This window comes from Molothrus aeneus, chromosome 11 (assembly GCF_037042795.1).
Source record: "Molothrus aeneus isolate 106 chromosome 11, BPBGC_Maene_1.0, whole genome shotgun sequence".
Classification (NCBI taxonomy): Eukaryota; Metazoa; Chordata; class Aves; order Passeriformes; family Icteridae; genus Molothrus; species Molothrus aeneus.
The window spans coordinates 18,361,198-18,386,238 of NC_089656.1; the positions used below are offsets into that span (position 1 = coordinate 18,361,198).

The following is a 25,041-nucleotide window of genomic DNA, read 5'->3' on the forward strand; positions in this document are numbered from 1 at the left end:
CAAAGCCATATTATTTCCCTTCTCAGGTGCCAGCTACTTGTCAGAATGGGACACCTCAGGCAAGAAAATATTGAAATATTTCTGAGTTATCCCTTTCCTTGCCAATTCTAACATTTGGCATCTTTAACACTGAATGTGGGTCCAATATTAACTTTATGCTGCACTATAACATAAGGAGAAATTGCAGAAGTATTTTGGAGGTGCAAAGTTTTGTTTGTGTTCTTAAAAAGCAGCCTGTGCTTGCTTTGATGCCTGCTGGATAATTTCCAGGGCTCTGCTTGGGAATGACAAGAGTGAAGTGCAGGACAGGAGCAGATGTGCTACTGGAATACAGGCAGGAAAAAAAAATAAAAAAAAAGATATTCAGAACACAAAAAGCCATGACTAAGTGAAAGAAGGAGAATAAAAAAATTAACAATCTCATCCATGAAGAAGCACCAGCACATTAAACTTAAAATTGACCTGCAACCCTGTTCAGAAGAAAAAAAATAATAAATATACAGAACCAATGCTGGTGCACTTAATTTTAGTGTTATTAACAGATTCCAGAATAATTGTACAGCCCAATTTCTGTATTTCAAAACCCCTTAAGCCATTTTCTTTCTCCAACAGCACTGGCCCTGAAGCCAACAGAGAGAAGCAGAACAGTCATAGAAATTCATCATTTCTGCACAAAACAGGCATAAAGAAATCCATAAATGAATTCTTGCTAATTTCAAGACTTCAAAAAGGATTTCTGGAACAATACTGACATTACTACTAGAAATTAAACAAGACAATAAAAAGGAGATAAATTGGCAGGATCCATCTGCTGGGATGTCTGTTCCCTTCAGAGAATAAACAAACTCTTCCTTAAAACACACATAAACACAACCAAATCATTAACCTGCTCCAAAATATCAGCAGCAATGGCACAAAGTCTGTGTTCATGGATTTGGAGCTCTTTTCTCCATAGAAACATCAGAGTAGAGTGTGATACAGACCCAGAAAATATCTCAAAGTGCTTTTTAAAATTATTGCAAAGGGGAAATGAACAGCTTTGAGTCTCCCCATCCTTTCCTGCCATTTGTTCCTCCTCCTCCCCCTTGTTTGGGTGGACACTCCCAACCTGCTGCTCTCCAGGCTCAGAAATCTCTTTGCTCCAGAAGCTGCAGAAACAGAGGAAAAATTCAACATTTGCACAGAAAATCTGGAGACTCAAACCTGTATTTATCCCAAATTCCCTGGAAGTGCAAAGGCTGGAACACTGGGGTGAGTTTTCAGACTGGAAGTGTTTTCCCACTCACCTCAGACAAACTGGGTGGGAACAAGATGAGTTTAAGGGCCCTTCCCATGAAAACCATTCCATGGTTCTATAATAAAATAGGCAATTACACCAGAGGATGAAGAAAATAGAATGACCAAGAAGGGCTAAAAGGGTGTAGCTTAAAATTCTTAATAAGCAGAAGAACCTCTTTAATTTGGAGCAGTTAATTAATATAAATATGAATTAATTACAAACCAAAAGATTCAAGACTATTTCCCTGAAGCTGCTTCCATCTAAATATATGTGTGAAAAAAAAACCCCTGACATGTAGAGAAGTTAATCAACTAAGACTTCAATTCATTAGTTTATTCTTTTTTACATTAAAAAAAAAATTACAAGGTAAGGATTTGAAAAGCCAAGTAAACCGGATTTCACACGCACACATTTGCCAAGTCACAGGGTCCAACCACCTGGAGTGCTATTTTCTGATTTTCCCATTGAACAATTTACACAGTAAGAGCCTCAGGACAAAGCCAGACACCTTTTTTTCCTCCCCAGTCTTTAAGATGTGCAACTGAATCTGCACAGAATCCTGTGGAACCTCCAGCTTCCCCCTCAGTTTTGTTCACAGGACTGCAATTCCAGTGGATTTCCACCTAGGGAAGGCTCCAGCATTCCACACCACCACCCTCCCCCAAAAGCAAAGTGAAAATACCCCAGAGTATTGCACAGTTTTGTTCACAGGGCACAGACAAGAAATGGATCCCTCAGAGCCTTCAGCCACCCCATGGAACAGAAACTGATGGAGCTGGGATCAGGATGCCACGGAGAGATGGAGAAGCAGGGCACTGAGAAAGGAAACAGCTCCTGCAGGGCACAAAGGTTGGAATGCAGGGCTCTGAGCTGCTGGAGGTGGGACAGGTCACCAGTGCCACTGGCTGAGCAAAAGCAAGAACAGGACAATTTTAAGGCAAGTCCCAAAACAGGGAGCTATTTACTTTCTAGGCACGATTTCAAGCTATGCATCATGGCTCCTGCTTTATCCTTTGCATGGTCAGTAATTTATAGGTTAACAATAATACAAAAAATAGTCTAAATGTCATTTTCAAAGAATCAACTTTTAGCTGGATTTGTATTACTTGCAGCTTGTATTTCATTACTTGCAGATTTATGAACATTTTTAGCACTACTGTTGTTTGTCAGGCCCACATAAAGCAGTTCTAGATCTATATTGCTCTCATTTCTTCAAAGTAGTTTTGGTTGGAAACGGTTAAATTCAAAAGAATATTGCAGATGTTTCTACATTTAAGATGTGCTGTACTTGAGAAAGGAGGGAAGTTGCCTCTTTCTCTGCTGTCTTTGTCCAAGGGATCAGGAAGGAGCTTTCCCTCTATGAAAGGTGTCTACAGTAAAAAAGGGGCAGAGCGAGACCCTACAAGGACAAAGTGTTTGCAGTGAATGACCCCCAGTTTGTCCACTCACTGTCACCTCACACAGCAGGACACTGGTCCCACTCATCCCTGTGCAGTCCACACCCGAGTTCCTCTGCAACCAAAGCAGGAGGAACTGGAAATGCACATCCCAGGGCAGGATTTGGCCCCCAGCCAGGTTACAGGTGAAAATTCAGCCTTTCCCCAAATGCCAGATGGGATGGGCACTGCCAAGCACAGGCCACGCTTTAGGGCAGGGTGTGACAGTGCTGGGCACCAGTCCTGGGCACCACCTGCACATGAGGAGTGTGTGGGACACACAGGGACAGCTCTGCTTATCAGGACAAGCTGAAAGAGAATGGAGAACTGAACAAAGCACAATTCCCTGAAATCTGGACTGACAAGGAAGGCTGCGTCTCACTGGAGATCAACTTCCACCAGAAGGCTCCTCCTAATGATTGACAACTGCATCCAAGGACTTAGACTCATTATAAAAACACACAGGTAATTCCCCAGACATTTATCAAATAAAAAGGGTTTAACAAAAGAATGGGGAAGTAATCTCAGAAAATAAATTACAGTAGCATGACAACATTTGGCTTCTTTAGTGTGACCACGTGCTTATCCTGCTGTGAAGATCATGGCAGATCCAGTTCCTGTCTCAGAATTAATGAGATGTCTGTGACAAATAAACGTAGAAAACTCTGCTTGCTACAAGCAAATGTCTGATATCAGTTTCACCTGGTCACAGATTATATGTAGACAGCCTTCTCTGGCCCCAAAATAAATACTATATAGGATTCTTGCAAGTTCCAGCATATTTAGACTCAAACAGAAAACTCAGGTCCTCCTTTCTTCCCTCGCAGTAGAAGTCTCCTGATGCGAAATCCTGCGAAGGGGTTGATCCACAGGAGGGAGGGCTGGCCCCCAAAAACAGATTTCATCCCTTCCCAGCGCAGCCTGCGCTCCCACGTGGGCTTTTCACTCTTCAGTCTCTCAATCTCCTGCAAATGAACACAGGCAGGCATGCCCAAGGTTTAGTTTAATCTAATATAAAAACCTGGTTGTAAAAAACCAGGCTGGCATTTTTATTGTGCTGTTTCATTGTGTTGTGCCTCAGCTGATTAGCTTCTTACTGTAATTTATTAATTATTAAGGGACGAGTTAGAAAGTGTTTTAGCCCTGAGGATACAGGGAAGAAGATTTAGAACATAAAATATGCACAAGAAGGTTGATCTATCTCAATCTCTTTCCCCGTCAAGCTAAAGGACAAAAATCCCAGAAAAGCTGATGGATCCATGTGCAATACCCTACACTACAAGCTGTTTACTCACCTAATGAAAGCAGACAATAGGGCTCCTGCTCCACAATTACTGGAGACAGGATTACTGTCCCAAATGCATTATTTTGATGGTCATTTTTGGTGCTTCCCACTAATGAAGGCTCAATATTTACCAGTTGTTTTGCACTTACTCCCCAGTACAGAAATACACTTTCAACCATGAGAAAATATTGAACAGTCACAGGATTCAATTTCCTTATGTTTCCAAGCAATTATTCTCTCCAGGTGTGACACTGCAGATCTAAGGACAAGGGAGCCAATGGCCCAAACTCTGTTTTATCCTCTGATAAAATCTATCACAGTGAGGTGAGAGAGAATAATTTTCAGTGTAAACCTGAGAAAAGCAGACACTTCCTGTGGCACCCAGCAGGAATTTGTGCCAGCTGAGAAGGGAAAGTCCAACCTTAACTCAGAAGCTCTGCATTCTTTGTCATTTCTAAACCAAATTACAAAATGTCAAAAAAGCAAATAGTGCAAGAACTTCTGTTAGAAAGCAACCCCCAGTAAACCATTCCAATCTTCCTCCAAGTGCAAAACATAAAAATTATGAACGACTGAAGTTTTGCAGCTTTCTCTGAAATAAGAGCCTCTCCTCATGCAAATAAAACCACATCTAATCACATCCTCCCAGCATCAATTTTACAGAATACAAAAAAGTCAAGGTTTTTACCGTTTCATCATTGCATATTGAGTGGATTTGGGTGCCAAACATGACTGCAGTGAAAGTGAGAAACAGAAAACCCTCAAGGCACAAGAAGATCATCAGGATCACAGTTACAGGTGGGGAGAAGTCACTGCACTCTGTGAAAATGAAATATTGTAGTTACAAAAAAAAAAAAAAAAAAACACAACAGCAAATTACAGAGCATGTCCTACATGTCTGGCACTTGAAATAATATTTCACATTTAAAACAAACTTCTGATTTCGCAGCAGCTTTGTTTGCTGATCAAGAAAATAAAGAATTTTATGGCAGTAACACTTCTGGCTTCCTATAAAGCACATGGTAACTATTTCTGCAATCCTGCCTCAGGATTTCAAGGCTACCAAACAAATGTTTGAACATGAGGGGAGTGAAGAACTCAGAACTGAAAATGGGAGAGCAGCTTGGAGCTTCCTGCATGACAGAGACTGCAAAACCATCCCCACTGTCAGCCCTGACTTGCTAATACAGATGTTCCACTTGGCTGTCATTGCTTTATTACTCTTTTTATTTTCATTCTCCACACAAAGTAATCAAGTTCTGCCTCACACATCTCTGGAGAGCCTCTGATCACCTGATTAACTCAATTATATTTAAACAGGGATAATGTACAGGAAGGTGAATGTTTCAAATGAAACAAAGTTGTAAGATTCCATCTATTTAATGAAACACTCAGAAAGAAATAAAAACCACATGGATTTCCCAGTTGCTTCATATACCAAAAGCACAAGACCAGAATGAGCTCTGGCACACAGGAACAGTAAGAAATACAAGCCAGAAGCCTAAATAAAAAAACCTGGGATAGTTCAGGGAATTTCTTTTCTGCAGGAGCCCCACAGCTGAGCTCCAGTAATGCAAAGAGGGAGAAATCTGTTTAAATTTCAGGTGTCATTCCCAGAACTGAGGTGGGGCACACAGAGCCCAGATTTAGGAGATGTAGTGCTAAGCTCAGTTTCCTTCCTACTACAGAGGTAGTGAATTACTACTGAGTGTAAAGGGGGTGAGAATGCCCCTGACAGCCTCAGCTCTTACAGAGAACGACTGAAGGAAAAGGGAGAAAAACCCAGAAAGGAAAAGGAGAGTGATGGATAAACAGATCTAAAATGTTTTAAGGATATCACTGAAAGATGGGACTAAAATAGGAATGCTATGACATTTCCCCAATATCTGCTAGATTATGATAATGAAAATTCAGTATTTATGTGCTCACCAGTCCATTGCCCTCGGACACAGGAGAAGAACTGAAATCCACAGAGTACAAGAGCATGAGCTGAAATTAGGGCTATGTACATCTGCAAACAAGAGACAGCATCATTTCACTCACTGTCACTGCATAAAACAAAGCACAACTTTGAAGAAGAAACGTTGAAACAACAGCACAAAATTAAAATGAATATGGGTAGAATCACCTTGCACAGAAGGAACAAACCCACCCAATTTAACAACACAATCACGTCCTAAAGCCATTACTCACCAAGCACAACCTAAATTGTTATAACCAAGGAAAGTTCAGACTAAAACCAAGCTGCTGTTGCTGCTCACTTACCGTAAACAGAACAAAAAATCTCTGATTTTTCTCCCCCACACAATTGTTCACCCAGGGGCAGTGGTGATCCATCTTTCGGATGCATCGCTTGCAAATACTGGAAAAAAGGACAAGAGGCTTCTGCTGAGAAATTGTATTTGAAATGTAGAAACAAGGGCAGCCAGTGGTCACTGGATGATGTGCTGAAATATTTCTTGACAAACTGCAGACAGGGCTTTTATTTGCATTTCTTTAAAGAAACTCTTTGTGCCCTCTCACAGCTCAGCTTTTGGTTGTTCCAAAATGGACTGTGGACATAAAATACTCCTCACAAGAAAACAAATCCAGACCTTCATACACCTGCAGCTCAGAACAAGCAAAGCTTCACCTCTCTCATTCAGTATTAAAAAGACCCTTTCCCTTCTGGATAAGTTTTTTAGATAAAATAAATATTTCACTTTTACAGGCTTTTAAGTTGTAAATTTTGTTTGTGGATAAGAAGAAACACAAGAAATTCTTATCTCCAAGGGAGAAACTGTCACTCTTGAGGTCTCAGCCATAAAATTCTAACTTTATGCAATTAAAATCTCAACTAAAGCACAGCTTAGAGTATCAAACCTCACTTCCTCAAGAGAAAACACAAATATTGAAATTATAAGCAGCATTTATCAAGGAGCTACTTGTCCATGAGTTCTTGAACGCTCCTGTTCTCTGCTGGTTCACTTGTTCCTGCCCAGTTTTGAGTCAAGGTTATGTCCACAGAAGTCAAAGAAATGCTCCAATAACTCCATTTTACATCTGCCATACAGCAGCAGAGGGCTCAGTTCTGCAGCCAAATGTGAAGAATTACACACCAAAAATGAAACAGTTGCAACATCTGTTGTAGTTCTTCATAAATCAATAGCTTGAGCAATGCTGATATTCCATTTTCCCAGCTTTGTACTTAAGACAGCCACACACTCAGTGCTCCAGATTTTCCCACAGAATATCCAGAATATTAAACATTTTCACTTCAGCAGTCACCAAGCCAAATAAGCCTAAAAATGCAGGTACTGTTATTGAAAGAAACCCCTTTGTTTTTGACACAGGCTGATTTAGGTGTGGTATCTGCAAGTGCTGCAGTGACAAACCACAAAGCAAAGCTGGGTGACTCTCACTGGAGAGACAAAAGAGGGAGGTGTGGGGGGAAATCAGTGCTCTGAGACAGAAAATAATTGTTAAGTTGTCACATTTGTATGATTCTAAAGTAATTCAGCACGAGGCAGAGCGCACCATGTACAGGTCATGGGGTAGAACCCCAAATGAAGCTGCCTTCGCTCTGGGCTATCAAAACCCAGCCCCTACATTCCCCCTGCCTCTTGTTTTGTGGACATGAAAGAGGATTCATCCTCTGCTACAAATGATTTTCTAAATACAAGTGAAAATCCCAATAGATGAACACCACAAGCACTCTCTGGTGCAGGAAAAGTGGGTATCACTCAGGAGGAGACATTCAGGAGGCTCCTCCAAAGACTTTCCTTGCTGCCTGCAAGTTCAGCCTCTCATTTCCCTGAGTACCACAACCAGACAAGGCTCCTGATGTGCCACAGAATCTATGCCAGCACTCCAAAAAGCAATATTAATGTGAAGTGCTGAGTAAAACCCTACCCAGGCTCAACTGAGCTGAAGGCTGGAGGATGTGAGGTGGGCAGGACTCGATTCCGCTCATTCAGAATTTCTCACAAGCCCACACAGAGCTCTCACAAGAGCTCAGATATCTGGAACCCTGCCTTCATTCCTGATCTCCCACCAACAATCTCACAGCAATGCTTCCAGCAGTGGTTCTGCCTTCTTCCTAGCCCATCCCTTGTATTTTATTCCTTTTTCTGCAGCAGGAGTTTGGGGAAATCCCTCCTTCAGCTGCACCCAGGGAGAAGCAAACAGAACAAGCACCTGTGGATGGAGGAAAGTCTCTCCTCCAGGCTGGAACTGCTGCTCCATGGACTCAGGCAGGTGCAGTTACAGCTCTGAATGCCAAAGATAACATTCAGAAAGACACAGCTAAAGACTCAGGAGCAATGGGTGTGGATAACAGATATTCCCTGGGAGCCTGGTGGAAACATCTCAGTGACTTTGTTCGGAGTAACAGTTCCCCACACACAAACACAGGCACTCAGAACAGGCAGAAATGATGACAGCTGTGCTCCTTCAGTGGAAATGAAATCCCATTCACTCAGGATAGGGCTCTTCCCTGTGCTGAAAATGTTAACTGCTCACTAAAACATCACTTCAGTTGCATCACTTTATTGCAGAGCTGCTTAGCTGTAAATAAAAGGTTCTTGCTCTTTTCCCCATCACTAATGTGTATTATGAAACTATTTTTCTTCCTTTAAAGAACTTCTGTTGCAGTGTTGCACAACAATTTTCATAACTACATCCTAAGAGTCTCTCCTGTTAATAATTTACTACTGAAAACATGCACTGTGGCTCTCTCTGAGTGTAAGTATTTCCCAACAGCAACCAACTTCAATTTCCATTTTCAAGCCTTTTCTATCAGCAAATTGCCACTTTAAATACTTGGGACTAGATCATCCTTTTAATGTCCTTGGAATGGGTTTGCAAACCAATAAAGAAATTGGCAGCATAATCAAACAAACCTATTTTCAATTGGGTAAACTCCTGCAGTGATAAATTGAAGGCAAAGAATCAAATTAACAGAAACAGACAATTAAACCAGAAATCCAGCTGCTGAGAAAAACATGACAGCAGCCTCACAACACCTTCAGGCTCTGGCTTTCTCTTTCAGATATTCTGTGGAGCCAGGGATGCACTGAGCAAGCCCCAAAATGCCTCCGTTCCCCTTAGGTAAAATATTTGATCAAGGATTAAAATAATTCCTAAGACAGACAAAGCTGGATCCCCAAACAGGTGCTTGGGAAAAAAAAAACCCTTTGAAAATATCAGGTATTTCCTTTATCACAGACATTATCCATCCTTGCTCTGCTTTAAAAATAAATGTTGCTCAAATTCTTGCTCTAAAGAAGGCATTTGAGCTCCAGGATGTCTGATACATATGACAGAAAAAGAGCTGGAGTATTTCAACAGATGATGTCTTCACTTAGGGCTCCTTCCAAATTAGCAAATTCTACCAGGAGCAGGGATGTGGGAAATGCTTTCCATAGATACCTGCAAGGTCTGTGTAGGAATCAACCTCAATGTGGGATGAGGAAATGACTGAGATCCAGCCCATCTTGGCAGGGGCTGCCAGCTGTCCCCCATGGCCACAGAGCCAGGCCATGTGCACACTGCCCAGCTCTCCTGCATCCCCAGGGATGGATGCTCTGGAAGCAGCTGTGCTGCCTCCACCCCCAGCCACCCTCCAGTGAGCGCTCCTGAGCTGACAAAGCAGCAGCAGCAGCAGCATCCCTGCACAGCAAGGCAGCCCTGGGATGTGCAAAGCCAGCCTGAAGCACACACAAAGCAACTGCAGACCACTCCATCCTCGCCTGTTTATGCAGGGAACTTCTCCCTTCACACTCCAGATCCAAAATCCCACTCAGAGCTGACAGAAGAACAGGAGCTCCATGCCAAGGCTGAGTATTTATAAATGGGAGCAGCTTCTCAGCCGTAGCACTGAGCACTGACACACACATGAGGCTTTTAATTTAGAACCCACAAAGCTCCAGAAGCATCTCAGAGTCCTGACAAGACTCTGCTCTGTTCTTTTGACAGGCACTAAGTCAGAGATTTCAATTTAGGACTTCTCACAATTCAACACACATCACTCCCCACACCTAGAGAGCCACCAGAAGCATTTGCATCTTTATGTAAGCCCTGATTATGCAGGCACAGCTATTTTCAACTGGCACACAATAAACACTACAAAAGCATTTCCACAGGGCCTGGAAACTCCAAAGATTGAGAATTAAAAATATACATTGACTATCTCTTCCATAGCATGTTTAGTTCAAATGATCATCATTTCTGACCTTATTCAAATGGATTTTCAGTAAGTGGAAATGCATTTAACCCATTATTCGTGCAACTTTGGGAAAATAATCTGCCAATTCACATATAACTTCAAATGCACTGCAAAGAAGAGATGACACAAAGTAATCATTTTAAACTACTCTAAATTTTGTTCATTTAAGGCTGCAGGAGTCACTTCTTAAATCAGCTCCCTCAGAAATTTGAGATTCTTTTCTTTGCCCTACATTACCCACAGCACAATAACTGGAATGATATACAGGAAAAGATATTTACTGATCAAAATTATTTAAAACACCAGAGCACAGTTATTGTAATAAAATCTTAGAGTTTCTTACTTCTCTCCCCTCATCCACAGTCATTTTTTGTACATTACACTCATAAAATACTCTGCAATGTAGGAATTTGAAAGTTCAGTGGATACCAAAAGAAATTTGTGTGAGGAAAAAAATGAACAAACATCAGGAATGTTATTCCAGGCCTCCAAATGCAGAACTCTTGAAGGAACTCTGGCATACCTGCAGTGGTGTGCACGCTCAGGTTTGATACTACAGCACTTGGGACATTTGTAGATCACTTCTCCTGGTTTCAGCTGCAAATTATCCATGTATTCTTTAGTGGCATTTCCTTTGGGCACAGCCCCCTGAAATCATTTCAATTAGAGGAGAAAAAGCTTCTTAAATGGCATGAGAGCATTTAAAAATACATTTCATAGACTTCATACCAGTACCCTCAGGATAATTGCTGAAATAAGTTCATTTATTCAAAGCCAGTCTGCTATAAGCCAGAATCAATTCCAAATGAATAAATTACCTCTGCTCGACCTCAAATTCAGCTTTATTCCAGCAAGGCTCATCCCTGGCCAAGTAATACCTTAATTCTCATAGAATATCCTGTGACCAGCCCACAGAAATGAAGAGGGAGACACATCTTACCCTGCAGATACAAGCACTGCCCATGATTTGCTGAGGGGTTACCCTGAATATTTCTTGTGGCATTTGATTAATGGGCCAAGCCACCCACAAAAGTTAAATCAGCAATTATTTGAAAGATGTTATTTCAACTGTTTGAAGCCAGGGTTTAACCACCTGCCCCAAGTTTTTGAGAATTGTAATTTTTCTTTCTAAAATCCTTAGTTTGGACACTGTTAGCAGGACCAGCACTGCCTTCTTTACTCCTCTTTATTGTGCACCTTTGTGGTAAAGATTTGAAGGAACTGATTCAAAAGAAAAATAATTGATTGGGAAAAGAAATTAACTTTTAGTGATTAGTTCTCTGATCTGATTATCACAGAGCTGCACCCTGAGATCAGCATCTAAATTTGGATTAGTAAGGAGAAAATAATGGACAGCATCATTGTCACCCTGCTCATTTATGGAGATAAAGCCTTATCTGTGAGGGGAAGTGATTGTGAAACAAACTGGGATGTGACAGCCAAGTGGCCTTTCTGTACAACTGCTCCAGGTCAGCACTTCCTTCACACAGGGAGAGCCTTCTGCAGGTCAGCCTAAGCCAACTGCAACACTCTGCAATTAATGCTCATTCAAAAAAGCCTCCTGGCAACATCAGCACTTGACACAGACACCTTAAGGCCATCTGGGACAGAATTAAGAAGCCAGCAGGAACTCAGATTCCACTGCCAAACACCCCTCAGCTGAGGCAGGGAGTTTTTGTTACCCATGGCCTGGAATAATAAATTTGTGTTTGTGTTGGCCAGGCCACAGCCCAGGTCCTGTCCCAGGTGAGCTCTGTGGCTGAGTGGTGCTTCAAACCTGACCAGGTGCTCCCAGGGGCACACAGGGACTGCCTTCAGCACTCATGTTGCTCTCCTGAGCTGGATTTTGCAATCTGAACATTCTCACCCCAGTCAGTGTTTGGTGTAAACATCTCACGCTCCCCTATTCACCTGCCACAAGGATCAGAACCTCAGACCATGCTTTCAAGCATTTTGCTGACAAAAATATACTCTATTTCAAAAACATCTTTCACAGTCACAGCCCAGCCAGCAACAATCTATCTTTTATAGTTACAAGTGTAAATTTAATTCACATGAGTTTTGAGGCAGTTCATTCCTTTCATCTTAGTTTCTATCACACAGTTGTGCCTTCCATTCTGGGAGCCAGCACGAAAGGAATGGAGGAAAAAAGCAGTGACTCATCTCAGTTAGGATCATAAAAAACACCACAGGTCTAGAAAGACACCCAGTTTCACCAGCTCATATTTATAAGCAGTAAATCCTTAAACCATTAACTCTCTGAGCTGTCACAGTTTGTAGAAGTTGTGATATTTCATCACTGGGTGTGGACAGAAGTAAATCAAAGACCTAGAAAATCATTAACTACAACACCCTGCTGGGTTTTTGAATGCTTCTCTATACACTGCTACTGGTGAAAAATCTCCATTTTTCTCCAAAAATCTGGAGAAAAGAGATGTTTTTCCCAGATTTATTCCCTAAAAATAGTAATAGATTTTAGTACAAAATCAACCATTTAATCTCTTGAAACCTTGAGGAGTAAAAGTTCTAAGAAATGAGCACTTTCAAGAGTGTAAGAGTGCTCTTGAACGTGCACTCTTACACCTACAATGCTTCAAGGTGTGTTCAGTTTAAATCTCCCTTCCCTCTCCAAATATTCAAAGACAAAAATGCAGGAGTCACATGGGACAGTGGTTTTTCCATTATGCCAAGTGTGCCTGAGGTTTTGCAGCACATCCACCTCTAAAAGTTCTTTCATATGTCACAAGTGGGAGCATTTCAAGAGATGCAAAAGGATGAAGGTACAAATTTTGATTTTGTATAAATCTGATGAAAAAAAGTAAGAAAAATGAGGACAGAGAAGACTAAACTTTATTAGCTACTTCAGGACCTGGAGTAATATTTTACTGGGTTTTTTTTGAGTCTAACACTTTTATAAATTTTATATTGACTGTTCTATGGCTTCATTAATAGAGTAACAGGAGAAGTAGAGGTACCATCCTGATGATAAGAACAGGTATCATCCAAACCTTGAGGGTTTTGAATCTAACACAAATATTTTGAATCTAGCATGGGGATTTTGACTCTAGCACGGGGATTTTGACTCTAGCACTACTTTTCCCAGCAGGAGAAGACTTCTCCAGACTTCTGTGCAGATGGATGGGACAATCCAATGCCAAGGAACTCTTGGATACTTACTGGATCAGTCAGCATAGTCCTCAGGTGTGACGACAGAGCCAGCACTGCCAAGCAGTTAAAGAGAACCCCGTTGATCACGGAGTACCAAAAGTCTTTGGAAGGCAGCAACATGACAAAAGTCACTACAAAGTCTGCATAGACCACCAGGAGCCAGGTCATGATGGCACAGACCATGCCACAGCCATCCCTGATGAACCAGACCCTGTCAGCCATGTCAGCCTCTGAGGAGGAGGAGGAGGAGTCGTAGCTGTCATTGTCGGCCAGGAGCGGGTGGTGCTCGACATCGCGGAACCGGTGCCCTGATGACTGCATGGTTTGCTGGCCTCGCCCTGCAGGGACAAGCACACCACAACCATCACCATCACCATCATCATCATCACTGTTATTAATTATTAATGAGGAAATAGAGTACAGCTGGCTCTGGGTTTCTGTTTCTGGGAGATAAAGCTTGTTCAAGTTCAAAGTAGAGCTGGGATTTTTTACGATCGACACCTGAGTGATTCTGTGCAGCAAGAGGAATATGAAAGAAGGGAGGACAGGCTTTAAGGTTTTGGGTTTAGAGGTTTCTTTTGTTTTTAGTTTTTTTGTTTGTTTGTTTATTGTTTTGCTTTTATTTCTTATTATTCTACTCTAATGTCATTGGTAATAAATTAAGCTGATTTCCCCAGGTCAAGCCTGTGATGGTAATTGCTGACTGATCTCTCCTGCTCTTACCTTGACCCACAAATCTGTTTTTTTATATTTTCTCTCCCCTCTCTGAGAGAGAGACACAGATCAGCTTTGGTGGGTGTCCAGCCAGAGTTAAGCCACCACTAACATGCAATTTCAAAGCCTGACAAAGGGATTTTAGACTGGTTTCATTTCCATCATGCTGTGCTCATAAACCACTCCTCCTCTTCTGTCAAAAAACTCAACTTCTCTCTTTTATCTCAAGCTAAAATGGCAAAGTCTTCATCAAATTACAGCTCATGTCTCTCTGAAAACAGCAAATTATGGCACCAGACTTTTCATTCTGACCCAGCAACTGAGGGAAGAGCAGAAAGAAACCAGGATGGAAATAAAGCTGTTCTAATACACTGCTCACAACAAACAGCACAACAAGTTAGAAAGCAGCTAAATTTGTTGACAAAAAATGTTATTGTTTTGGAAAAACCACAAGCCTGTCACAAAGATCTATTGGATAACTTATCAAATGGTCTCAGATCAGCCCAACCTTAAGGGAAACAAATGGTTCTGGTTAAATGAACATGGCAACAGATTACATGAATCAGATTTTCAAAGAACACATTAATTCATTTAATTTCATGAAAACTCTTTTAGGGCTTTGTTGTCCTTCCAACGTGGAGCAAAAACCAGACGTGAAGCCCTAACAGTTCTCATGAAAACAGAATTATTTTCCAGACATCTCTCCCAAGGAAAGATATGGAATGGCAAAACTGAAGTGCTATCAACAAACGGGACAAATTAAAGCTTAAACATTAGGCCTCAAGAATATCCTGCTGCTTTAAAAGTATACTGTGTTCTAAAAATCATATTGATTCCTGCTATTAAAGGCTGTGTCTGAGAGAAACCTGAAAGCATTTCTATTGATTTATGACAGGCACACAGAGGTCTCCCTTTTCTCCCCTTATTAATGGCAGCCTATACATGACTGTAGGGGTTATGGCACTGCAATTTCAATTTCCATCCCAAGACATTGAATATGGGATCACTTTGTTCCTCTAGAATGGTCCAAGTGACCATTACCAGGTGAAGACACTGGCACTGAGATGGTGTTTGATGAAGCTGTGTTTTTGTCTAAACCCTTTAGAAATTCTTGTTCAGGAATCAGAGTAACACATTCTGCCCAGGAAATCCAGGCAGGAGTGACCTAAGAAACTAGAAATGAAAATAAATACGTGCAGATGCAGCAGAGAGATGTGAGAGCAACTGCGAAAATAGCTGGGAAGCTCCCAGGACACTGGGAGGTGTCTGAAGGACACATTCTCTGCTTGTGGAACAGAACAAACTGAAATTCAGCTCTGCTGCTTGGATCTATTACAATTTCTAGGAGTTAAATTGTATTTTCTGTTCACACATTGGGCTTTTTTTGGACAATATTCCTCTCTCTCACCAGAATGCAGCTGCTAAGCCAAGGATGAAGATGTCACACACAAGAAAATTACCTTAGGGAAGAATGAACTTTATCTCCCTTAAAAGTAATTTAAGCTTAACCTAAATATGACCCTCTTTTCACCCTGATCTTTCTTAATGTTCAAAATTAAAACTGCAATCTGTCCCAATTAAGTCCAATAGCATTTTGGGACAACACCAGCCCTTGTGGTCAAGAAAATTTAAGTGTCATAAAAATACATAATTATCAGTTGAAACATGAAGATAACCATGCAAATCAGTTATTACATCATCAAAAAAGGGCTTCTAAAACTTTTAAGGAATGTTTGAAGTATGGAATGGCACAGAAATACTGCATTCATTTTGCTTGAATGTCTTAAAGACAACCAACAAATTTTAGCACAATTAAAGAAATCCAAACCAGAACAAATACCTCAAAAATGTTTTGTATGTTATTCTGACATCCTGTCCTGCCTTTGGGTTATCCCTGGTTATTCACATAGTCATGTCTGATGTAATCTGCAAAGACATCACCAGCAAACTGATTAGCAAAGCTGCACCAGGAAAATACTGTCAAATACAAATAATAATAGACATCAATAACAGAACAGAATAATATACAGAATAATAGAATAGAGTAACAATAGAACATCAATAGTAGCACTCTGAAACATGCTGCATGTAGCTACAATGGAAAAGTTTGTGTTTTATTTAGAAAACCAGGTACTTGAAACCTTGACATTTTTGGTTGTTAACTTTTGGAAATCACCACATGGCACTCGGAGCAGGATTGCAGCACAGAACCTTGCATTTCATTTCTATTTGGGGAAGAGAACAGAAGAGGTGTGGGCCTGAATTGCTGTCTGAATAAAGTGCCTAAAGAAGCACCTAGGGTTTTCTTCTTCATTGGTTTTATTCTCTATTTACTTGAAGGAATTTTTGATACGTGGAAATCAATCTTATTTGCAAGGTTAACTTAATATATTTTAAAAGTACCATAAGGATTCTGACATTTCAGAACCACAGCAAATACAAAGTCACTTTCTTGAAAAGCTTCTGAAAGCAGCTTGTTAGAAATAGATACTCCAAACACAACATTACTGGGGGAGTTCTTCAGTACCCGTTTTCAAATGTTCCCAGTTCAAGGGGAATTGAAAAGGAGAAGTCTCTTACCTTATTGAAAGAAACCCAAACAATCTACTGCAAGACCAAACAGTAATGCAAATATTAATTATGAACATATCAGAATTATTGAATAGATTGGGGTGGAAGGGACCTATAAATGTCACCTAGTGCCACCATCTACCATGGGCAGGGACATCTCCCACTACCCCAGGCTGCTCCAAACCCCCAAGCAACCTGAGTTTGGACATTTCCAGGGATGAGGCATCCCTGACAGAGCTTCACCACCTTCGCTGTGAAAAACCTCTGCTATCAAACCCCAACTGACCCTCTTTTAGTCTAAAACCACCCCCCTTATCTTCTGTACCACTGCAGGAAGCTGTGATTGCTTTGTGGTTTGCTGTACAAATAAGCTTTTAGACTTTCCTTAAACTTCACAATATTGTGAAACGCACACCCATTAAGTTGTCAGCGAGGTGGCATCTGGTGGCAGCTGAGCAGAGACACAGAGCAGCCAGGCTGAGTGTGTGCCATTAACGTGCAGTGCCACCCACCCGTGGGGACCTGGGGATGACAGGCAGTGACACACTCGGCCTGTGCAGGTGAAAGATTCAGCTCACAGCCATCAGCTGCTGCTGGAGACTTCACTGACGAGACAGGGACGTGATCTGTTCAGTCAGCCCCTGATCCCAACTGCAATCCTGTGCAAAATCATCTGGGTTTGTCACAGCCTCACCAGTTCCTGGTTTATGTGCAAGTGGCCCCTCAGCTCAGCTTTGCAGGGATAATGGATTTAGGCATTCCCATGGGATCTGCCCCTTCCTTCTCCCCCCAGCTGCCCACACCTGGGTCCCTGCAAGGGAAGAGGATCAATGTTTGAAAGCTCTCCCTTTATGAAGAGCTCAGCATCCCCACTGAGATGCTCACAACTTCCCTCTACTCTTCATTTATTTGCTTCAATGCCTGTCTCAACCAAATTTACTCTTTGAGTACAAAAGGGCAAAGCATTACACTTCAACCTCTCATACATCAAGCAACAGTTTTTAATGTGACCTTGTACAAATCTTTATTTAGCACCAGAAGATAACACCAAATTATTCAATGCTTCATGCCCAATGTTATGTTTGCACACGTGGTTATATTAAACCTGACCCAACCCTGTTCCACTCTTAGGTGTTATTTGAAATTCTCATCTGATCTGCACCTCACTGGTACTGAAACTCAGGTACAAAATGCTGATGTACTACTGGAATAAAAAACCACAAACAACTTTTGAAGAAGTTATGTTATAAACTCGTGATCACCAGGAGAATGGCCTTGTAAGATCACTGGGTTTAGTGGAAGAAGGTTGCAAAGGGCACTAGGAAGACAAATGACACAACACAACTAATTGTATCATAAGGCCCCTGAACTGGTAATTAAATTTAAAAAACCAGGCACTTCAGGGTTAGGAACAGTCTTTTTCCCTGGTATTTTTTGAGGATGAACAGAAAAACATTGTTGTAGGAAAAAATAAAACCTTAATTCTCTGTGATTTTTTTAAACAAGTAAGAATTTATATTTATAAGGCTAAAAATCCATCACTGTCAAAGCATCAACTTTTTTGGTTGCCTTTTCCTTCAAGCTACACAATGGACAGCTCCTTAGATTCCTCCCATTTCAGTGGTAACACAATAAAGAAAATGCCTTGATTTCAACATTTCTGATTGCTCTCCATAGCTGCAGAGACACCAACACATATTCCACATTAGAATAATAATCCTGCAGCACTTACATACAATGGACTTAAATCCCAGCTGGAAGCAGAGCACTGGGGGCAAATCAAAATTACAGCCCTGTAATCTCCCTAAGAGGCTACAGCATAAACATTAACTCCAGGAACTTGGCAGTTTGAGGTAAACCAAGCAGGCAAAGCTCCTCCTGCACCCATGGGCAATTTGGACTGTGCACCCCTGACAGATAAACATCAGATAATGCACAGAGTCATGTCTCATTTAGAAGAATCACCTCCTTTTATCACAGATCCAGGCAAGCCAAGCTGCAAAGCCATTTAAAGAGTCAGCTGTGGCTGTTTTAATTCTTTTCCAGGGACTGGTCTAGCAGCCACCTTCTCAGCAATTTGGGAATCTGGGATGTCCAACACAGCACACACAGCTCTGGAGAGGAGCAGCTGGAAAAACTTGTGATGGAGATCCATGACACAACCCTGCAGTGTTACCATCAACTTATCCTCAGATCCATGCTCAGGGGCACAGCTCACCATCCCTCCAAAACCCTGCTGTTGCTCTACAATATAATAAGTGTTTCTCTCTTGGATTTCCCATTTGTGCCTTGCAGCCCTTTCCTTGTCCTGGTCCATCTCTGCTCTCCTGCAGGCACACAGGGACAGGTCACAGTGAACACAGAATTAATGTGAGATTATTTGTGTGCACACATTGAAGAGAATATTCACTAAGCACATATTTAATACAGTCAAGTTTCAAGCTGCTGTAACAATTCTCCTTAAGCCAGCCCATCATGAAACACTGGAATTGCTCCTTCCCAGCTGTGGAAAGGGGATGTGCTGCTTCTAAACCTCCTCAGACTAAAGGTATTTAGAAATATACAGAAATACTTCAGCATAACTATGAAGGTCTTATTGGGAAGTTGATCATCAAAGTACTTATGTCTTTTTTTAAACTGAAAGAGAAGAAATTTAGTTTAGATCTACAGAATGAATTGCTCCCTGTGAGGGTGGGCAGGCCCTGGCACAGGGTGCCCAGAGCAGCTGTGGCTGCCCCTGGATCCCTGGAATTATTGAAGGCCAGGCTGGATGGAGCTCTGAGCAATCCCATCTGGCTGAGGATGTTCCCAGAGGGGGTGGGAACAAGATGATCTTTAAGGTCCCTTCCAACCCAAACCATTTCTACGATTTATGCCAGTAGCATCTTTATAAACACCCTCAAAACACAGACATGAGAATTCACAGTAAAAGAAGTTATTAAAAATGCAAGAAAAACACCCTGATGCATGTATTCCGAACTCATGTTTATACAAAGTATTACAAAGCTTTGCTATCAGACATGGAAGAGATTTATGATACCAAATCACTTTAATAAAAGCACAAAGTAATACCAGAGATGTTCAAGAGGATATTTTTTCAATAACAGATCTTTCACTCTGAAATGTGAAAGTCAAAGAAAATATATCCCACATGACATTGCTGCCCAGCAAAGAACACTATCTGATCCACCAGGAGTTCACTGGGTACAGCAGCAAGGACAAAAGGCTCCTGGATGAAACAACCTTCACCTGAGAAGGACACGAACACAATCTGTGGCTGGGCTTTGATTTCTGCCTCTTCTGGAACAGGGCCACAGGCTCAAATTCAGATTAGACCCCACAAGGCTGCAGGCTCACACCAATATCAACACTGGCATGTGAAAGCTGAAAGTTTTACCTCTTTGCCAATAACAATTGCATGGATCACATCCTACTTGAGAGAGTATTTTTTTATTTCTCATTTTTGCATTCATCAGTGCACGCTCTGTCCTCACACTCCACTGAAGAGAGCTCAGGTATCACACACAGTGATTGCTCTGTGATATCAACCTGGCAAGCACATTTTTATCTTAGCTATTATATCCACATCCACATCTACACCCATGTGATTCTTCTTCCCAGGTCCCAAAAAATAATGCTATTGGTTAAACTATTCTCACTAGCAACTTCCAATATTCATTAGAGGAATGCTCAAGCCTTTCTTTCAATTGTTCCTCATGTTCAATTGTTCCTCATTTCAAATGTTCCTCATATTTCCACTATGTTCTTCATGTTCAGCCATTCAACCACTGCAAAATTCCATCTATTCACTTTCTTTAAAAGCTCTCCACCCTCATAAAAGGCATAAAAAAGAAATCATCAGATCTGTATGATACAAAATATCCCATGCTAAAGGAAAACCAAGAAGGGAGATAGAGTATTTAGAGAGATAAAAGTATTACCAATTCCTTTCAGCCACAAAGAGATCTCAGCTATTTAACTCTAATCTCAAAACACTAAAATTTCACATCAGTTTCATCTCCTAATGAACCAGTACGGCTCCTTTTTATCTGCAAATTTTCAAAGCCAGAGAGCATTCACTTCAAAAGAGCTAATTTAAGTCTGTTAATGTGAACAGTCACGGCGACTTCAACCTCATTATGTCTCCAGCAAAGCAAACAGTTACATCACTGTAATTCTGCATCCCGATACCATCACACCAGTGGATATTCAGTACAAAAAGTAGCCAGGGATTTCCCAATCCCTTTTTTCCACGGCACGGCTCACACACACGAGCTGCACGAACCCACCCTCTCGTTTGAGAGCTATTTGCATTCCCACTTCCTGCAAGCGCCTTTCTCCCCTCCTGGAAACGAGGAAAAGGAGAAGCACAGAAAGCAGGGGAACTGCCCGGAGCAGGCGGCAGGGCACGGCCGGAAAGGAGCGAGGCAGACACGGGAGCTGCCCCGCTGCCCTTCAGCCTCCGCCGGCGGCAGCCCGGGCTCCGCACCGCCCGCGCTGGGGCACCGGGGCACGGCCGCGCTCCTGCCCGCAGCTGCAGGGGGATAATTTTTAATTTTTTTGGGGATGTAAATAACGCGGAAAGCGACGGGAGACGCGGAAACACCCCACGAGCTGCGTCCACAGCGCTCAGCCCGGCCTGAGGCGGCTCAGCCCCGCTCACCTTCCCCGCTCGCCCTTCCCGGGGCCACCGCGCTCCCTGCCGCGGGGACCCGTCGGGGCGCGGGGAGGGACCGCCAGCGGATTTACCTCAGCAGCAGCAGCGGCGGCGGTGGCGGCGCCGCTGCCCTGGCGCGGTCGGGCGCTGGGGCCGGGCCCCGGCCGCTGGAGCTCCGCGCCCGCCGCCACCGCGCCCGCGGCTCCCGAGGCTCCCCAGGAGCCGCAGGATCCCGGAAGCGGCGGGGGCGGCGCTTCCGCGGGAGGCGGAAGGGACGCGCGCGTGGCCCTGCGCAGGCGCGGCGGGCGGGGCGCCCTTGGCGCGGCCCTGAGGGCAGGGCTGGGGATGGGGCTGGGCACACCCGCAGCGCCTTCATGGAGCGGGCACGGAGGGCAGCGATCGTCCCATCCCACCCCTGTCACCGGCAGGGACACCCGCAGCGCCCTCATGGAGCGGGCACGAAGAGCAGCGCTGGGGCTGGGGCTGGGCACACCCGCAGCGCCCTCATGGAGCGGGCACGGAGGGCAGCGATCCTCCCGTCCCACCCGTGCCACCGGCGGGACACCCGCAGCGCCCTCATGGAGCGGGCACGGAGGGCATGGCCAGGGCCAGGCACACCCGCAGCGCCCTCATGGAGCGGGCACGGAGGGCAGCGATCCTCCCGTCCCACCCCTGTCACCGGCAGGGACACCCGAAGCGCTTTCATGGAGCGGGCACGGAGGGTGGCAGGACATGGTCTGGGGCTGGGCACACCCGCAGCGCCCTCATGGAGCGGGCACGGAGGACATGGCCAGGGCCAGGCACACCCGCAGCGCCCTCATGGAGCGGGCATGGAGGGCGGCGATCCTCCCGTCGCACCGCTGCCACCGGCAGGGACACCGCTCCGTGTCCTAGGGTGCGCCATGGTCCGGCCCGGCGTAGGAGGCTTCCAGGGATGGGGCAGCCGCAGCTTCGTTGGGCAGTCCCTGCCAGGGTGTTCCCGCCCTCACATGGGAGAATTTCCTCCTAACATCTAATCCAAACGTACTCTGTCAGTTTGAGGTCATTCCCTCTGGTCCTGTCACTCCAGGCTCTTATAAACAGTGCCATTCCATCTTTCCTGTGGGCTTCCTTCAGGCACTGCGAGGCTGCCATGAGGTCACCTTGAAGTTTCACTTTTCCAGGTGAACATTCCCAGCTCTCCCAGCCTTTCCAATCCCAGCTCTCCCAACCTTTCCTCCAGCAGAGCTGCTCCATCCTCTGATCAGCCTGGAGCCTCCTCTGGGCTCTCTGCAGCAGCTCCAGGTCCCTACTGTGCTGCTCTGCAGGTGGAGACATCACCCTGCCCCTGCAAGAAGCACGGAGGCAGTGGGTATATTCCATTTTCGTGGTCATATTCCATTAACAGTCCCTCATTAACTTGTACCTCATCCCTGGCAGTGCCCAAGGCCAGGTTGGATGGGGCTTGGAGCAGCCTGGGACAGTGGGAGCTGTCCCTGCCCATGGCAGGGGGTGGAATGGGATGAGCTTTGAGATCCCTTCCCACCCAAACCATCTGTGATTCTATGATTTCACTTCTAAGAGCCTCAGGAATGTGATTTGGCACCTAATTCAAGAGCATGTTCAGCAGTTGTTCACTATGCTTAAACATCAATAGTTAAATTGTTTGATATGGAAATATTATATGACACTCATTCAGGATTTCCCCGCTGTGTATTAGGAAAAATGCAGACCCAGTGGCTCAAAAAGTACAAGCAAAACAGCAAACCTTGCAGTGTGTGAGCTGAGGATATTTTTAAAACAAATTAAAAACGCTGAAGGATGACAGAAAGAATGACAACTCGGGCAGCCTCCTGCATCCTTTTTTTTCTTGTAGCATGACCACCATCTAGTGGGACACGGGCAGCCCGTGCACAAGGGTGCTGTGTGCTGATAAGTGAATAAAATACAGCTGCTCATGTGCCTGTTTGTCTCCTCTTCTGTGCTGAAATATTGGGGACTTCTGAAAAGTTTGATTTGACATATTTTCTTCTATTTCTCAGCAGCTGGTTGCACATACGAAACGAAATTTGTCTATGCCAGTGTCTCTGCTATTCAAATGTAATTATGTAAATATTTATAGATGCAAAATCATAAGAGCTGATCGTTTTCTAAATCTGCCTTCTCCCTTGGTGTTTTCCTTAATGTAACTAATATGTTATTTATGCAGGAATAAAAATAAAAACAAAAGAATATTCTATTATTTTTTTATTAAATTACAGTGAGTTTAGCCCTTGAGAAATCTACCATTATTGTGCTCTTTATCTCAGGCTGGCTGAGGTACCAGAATTACCCAGGCGTTACAAAAAAGTTAGGTAGTGTGACATCTTTTTTTTAGCAATACTGCAGATGCTTAAGACCTTATACAGAAGCTTAAATTTATGCTAACCAGAAATTCTTAAATTCAGCTTGCTTTTTCTTTGTGTTTTAGCACCATGCATCGGTCACAGATTCCTGCTTTCCTCCTGATCTTAAAAACAAATCAGTTGAGTATTTTCCTCCCCACATTTTTGCTGAACATGTGGAGCAGCTCTTAGACTTGTTTCAATACAGAGAGAGCTGATGTTGTCACCCTAAAAACATCCCCAGGACTCTGGTTCTTCTGCAAGTCCTGATGGTTTGGAACCCATTTCCACCACAAATAAATGATATTGCCAAGATAAATTGTTTGCCAGAGATAACTTCAAGCCCTCAAACAAATTACCTAAGAAATATGGAAACAGAAGGTGGCACGAAACAAATTGTTTCCATGTCCTGTCCTGAGAGGAAGGAAGGAGCTTATCTCTGGTACAGATTCACACAATGCCTTCACCATGGCCTGGGGAGACTCAGGGGGAGGTTGGGAATGCTTCACACATCAGGCATGAAATATTCACATTTCTCCTCCCCTCAGACATGCAAATATTGAAATTCAAGTGGTTTGCGTAAGGACTCCAGCAATTTGGGGAAGGGCAGCAAAGCTGCTCATGGGTTGCATTGGGGAAAACAAGAGTTTAGAAGAATCTGTCATTTGTTGTAGCCCCTTCCACCTCAGGCAGGGGAGGATTTAATTCTGTGCATGTTTGTAAAGTCCCAAAGGTTTGTCATTTGTGTGGCTCTTTCCCCACTGACTATTGCTTTGTGTCAATAATGTGTTCAGATTCTAGCGAAAAAGAAAAGCTGTTTTTCATAATCCACTCCCTTTGCAGCCTTTCTGGGGGCTGAACCACATCTGCCGTGCTGCAGGTGCAGGGTGATAACATTGTGACACATCTCTTTCAGACTGTTCTCAATCCCTCCACAGCACAACCTGAAGTATGAAAATAACCTTATTATCCCTCTGACCCTCTGGAAAACAACCTTATTGGCTCTCTGTCTGCTCTAGGTGCTTAACTTTAGGAGGTGCCCCTTCAATATTGGCTGAAGCGATGGTGATTTACAGAAATTAATTTCTGAATCTCATTGTCTGAATCTCTGGTGCCTTCTGCCCTTCTTTTAATTTGATGTGGTCCATGGACAGCAATAAAGCACCACAGACGAGCTGTGCCTGGTCTCAGAAAAGGGGAGCTGTGTAAAACTAAGGAACCTTTTTAAGAAGGTAAAAGGAACATCTAAGGTGCTAAAAGCTTTTGAGGGAACAACAGAAATATGATCACCGAGGCAGTGTAAGTGCACATCAGTATCAGGACAAACTGGGAAAAGGGCAAAAAGGAGCAGCAGAGCTCAGGA

At 43.3% G+C, this 25,041-nt stretch overlaps 1 protein-coding gene across 2 annotated transcripts; it reads right to left on the bottom strand.

Annotated features, from left to right (window-relative positions):
• Positions 1-1,597: 1,597 nt before the first annotated feature.
• Positions 1,598-21,520, bottom strand: ZDHHC7 (zinc finger DHHC-type palmitoyltransferase 7). 2 transcript variants are annotated; one of them, XM_066557480.1, is made up of 8 exons: positions 21,408-21,520; positions 15,928-16,013; positions 13,383-13,711; positions 10,729-10,853; positions 6,266-6,362; positions 5,930-6,011; positions 4,689-4,819; positions 1,598-3,680 (listed from the first exon to the last, which is right to left on the bottom strand). In XM_066557480.1, exons 3-8 carry the CDS (start codon positions 13,692-13,694, stop codon positions 3,504-3,506), a joined length of 924 nt encoding a protein of 307 aa, XP_066413577.1. In that variant the 5' UTR covers positions 13,695-13,711; positions 15,928-16,013; positions 21,408-21,520; the 3' UTR covers positions 1,598-3,503. The 2 variants fall into 2 exon arrangements, with proteins under 2 accessions (XP_066413577.1, XP_066413579.1); XM_066557482.1 differs by lacking the exon at positions 21,408-21,520 and adding an exon at positions 21,322-21,345.
• Positions 21,521-25,041: the final 3,521 nt, after the last annotated feature.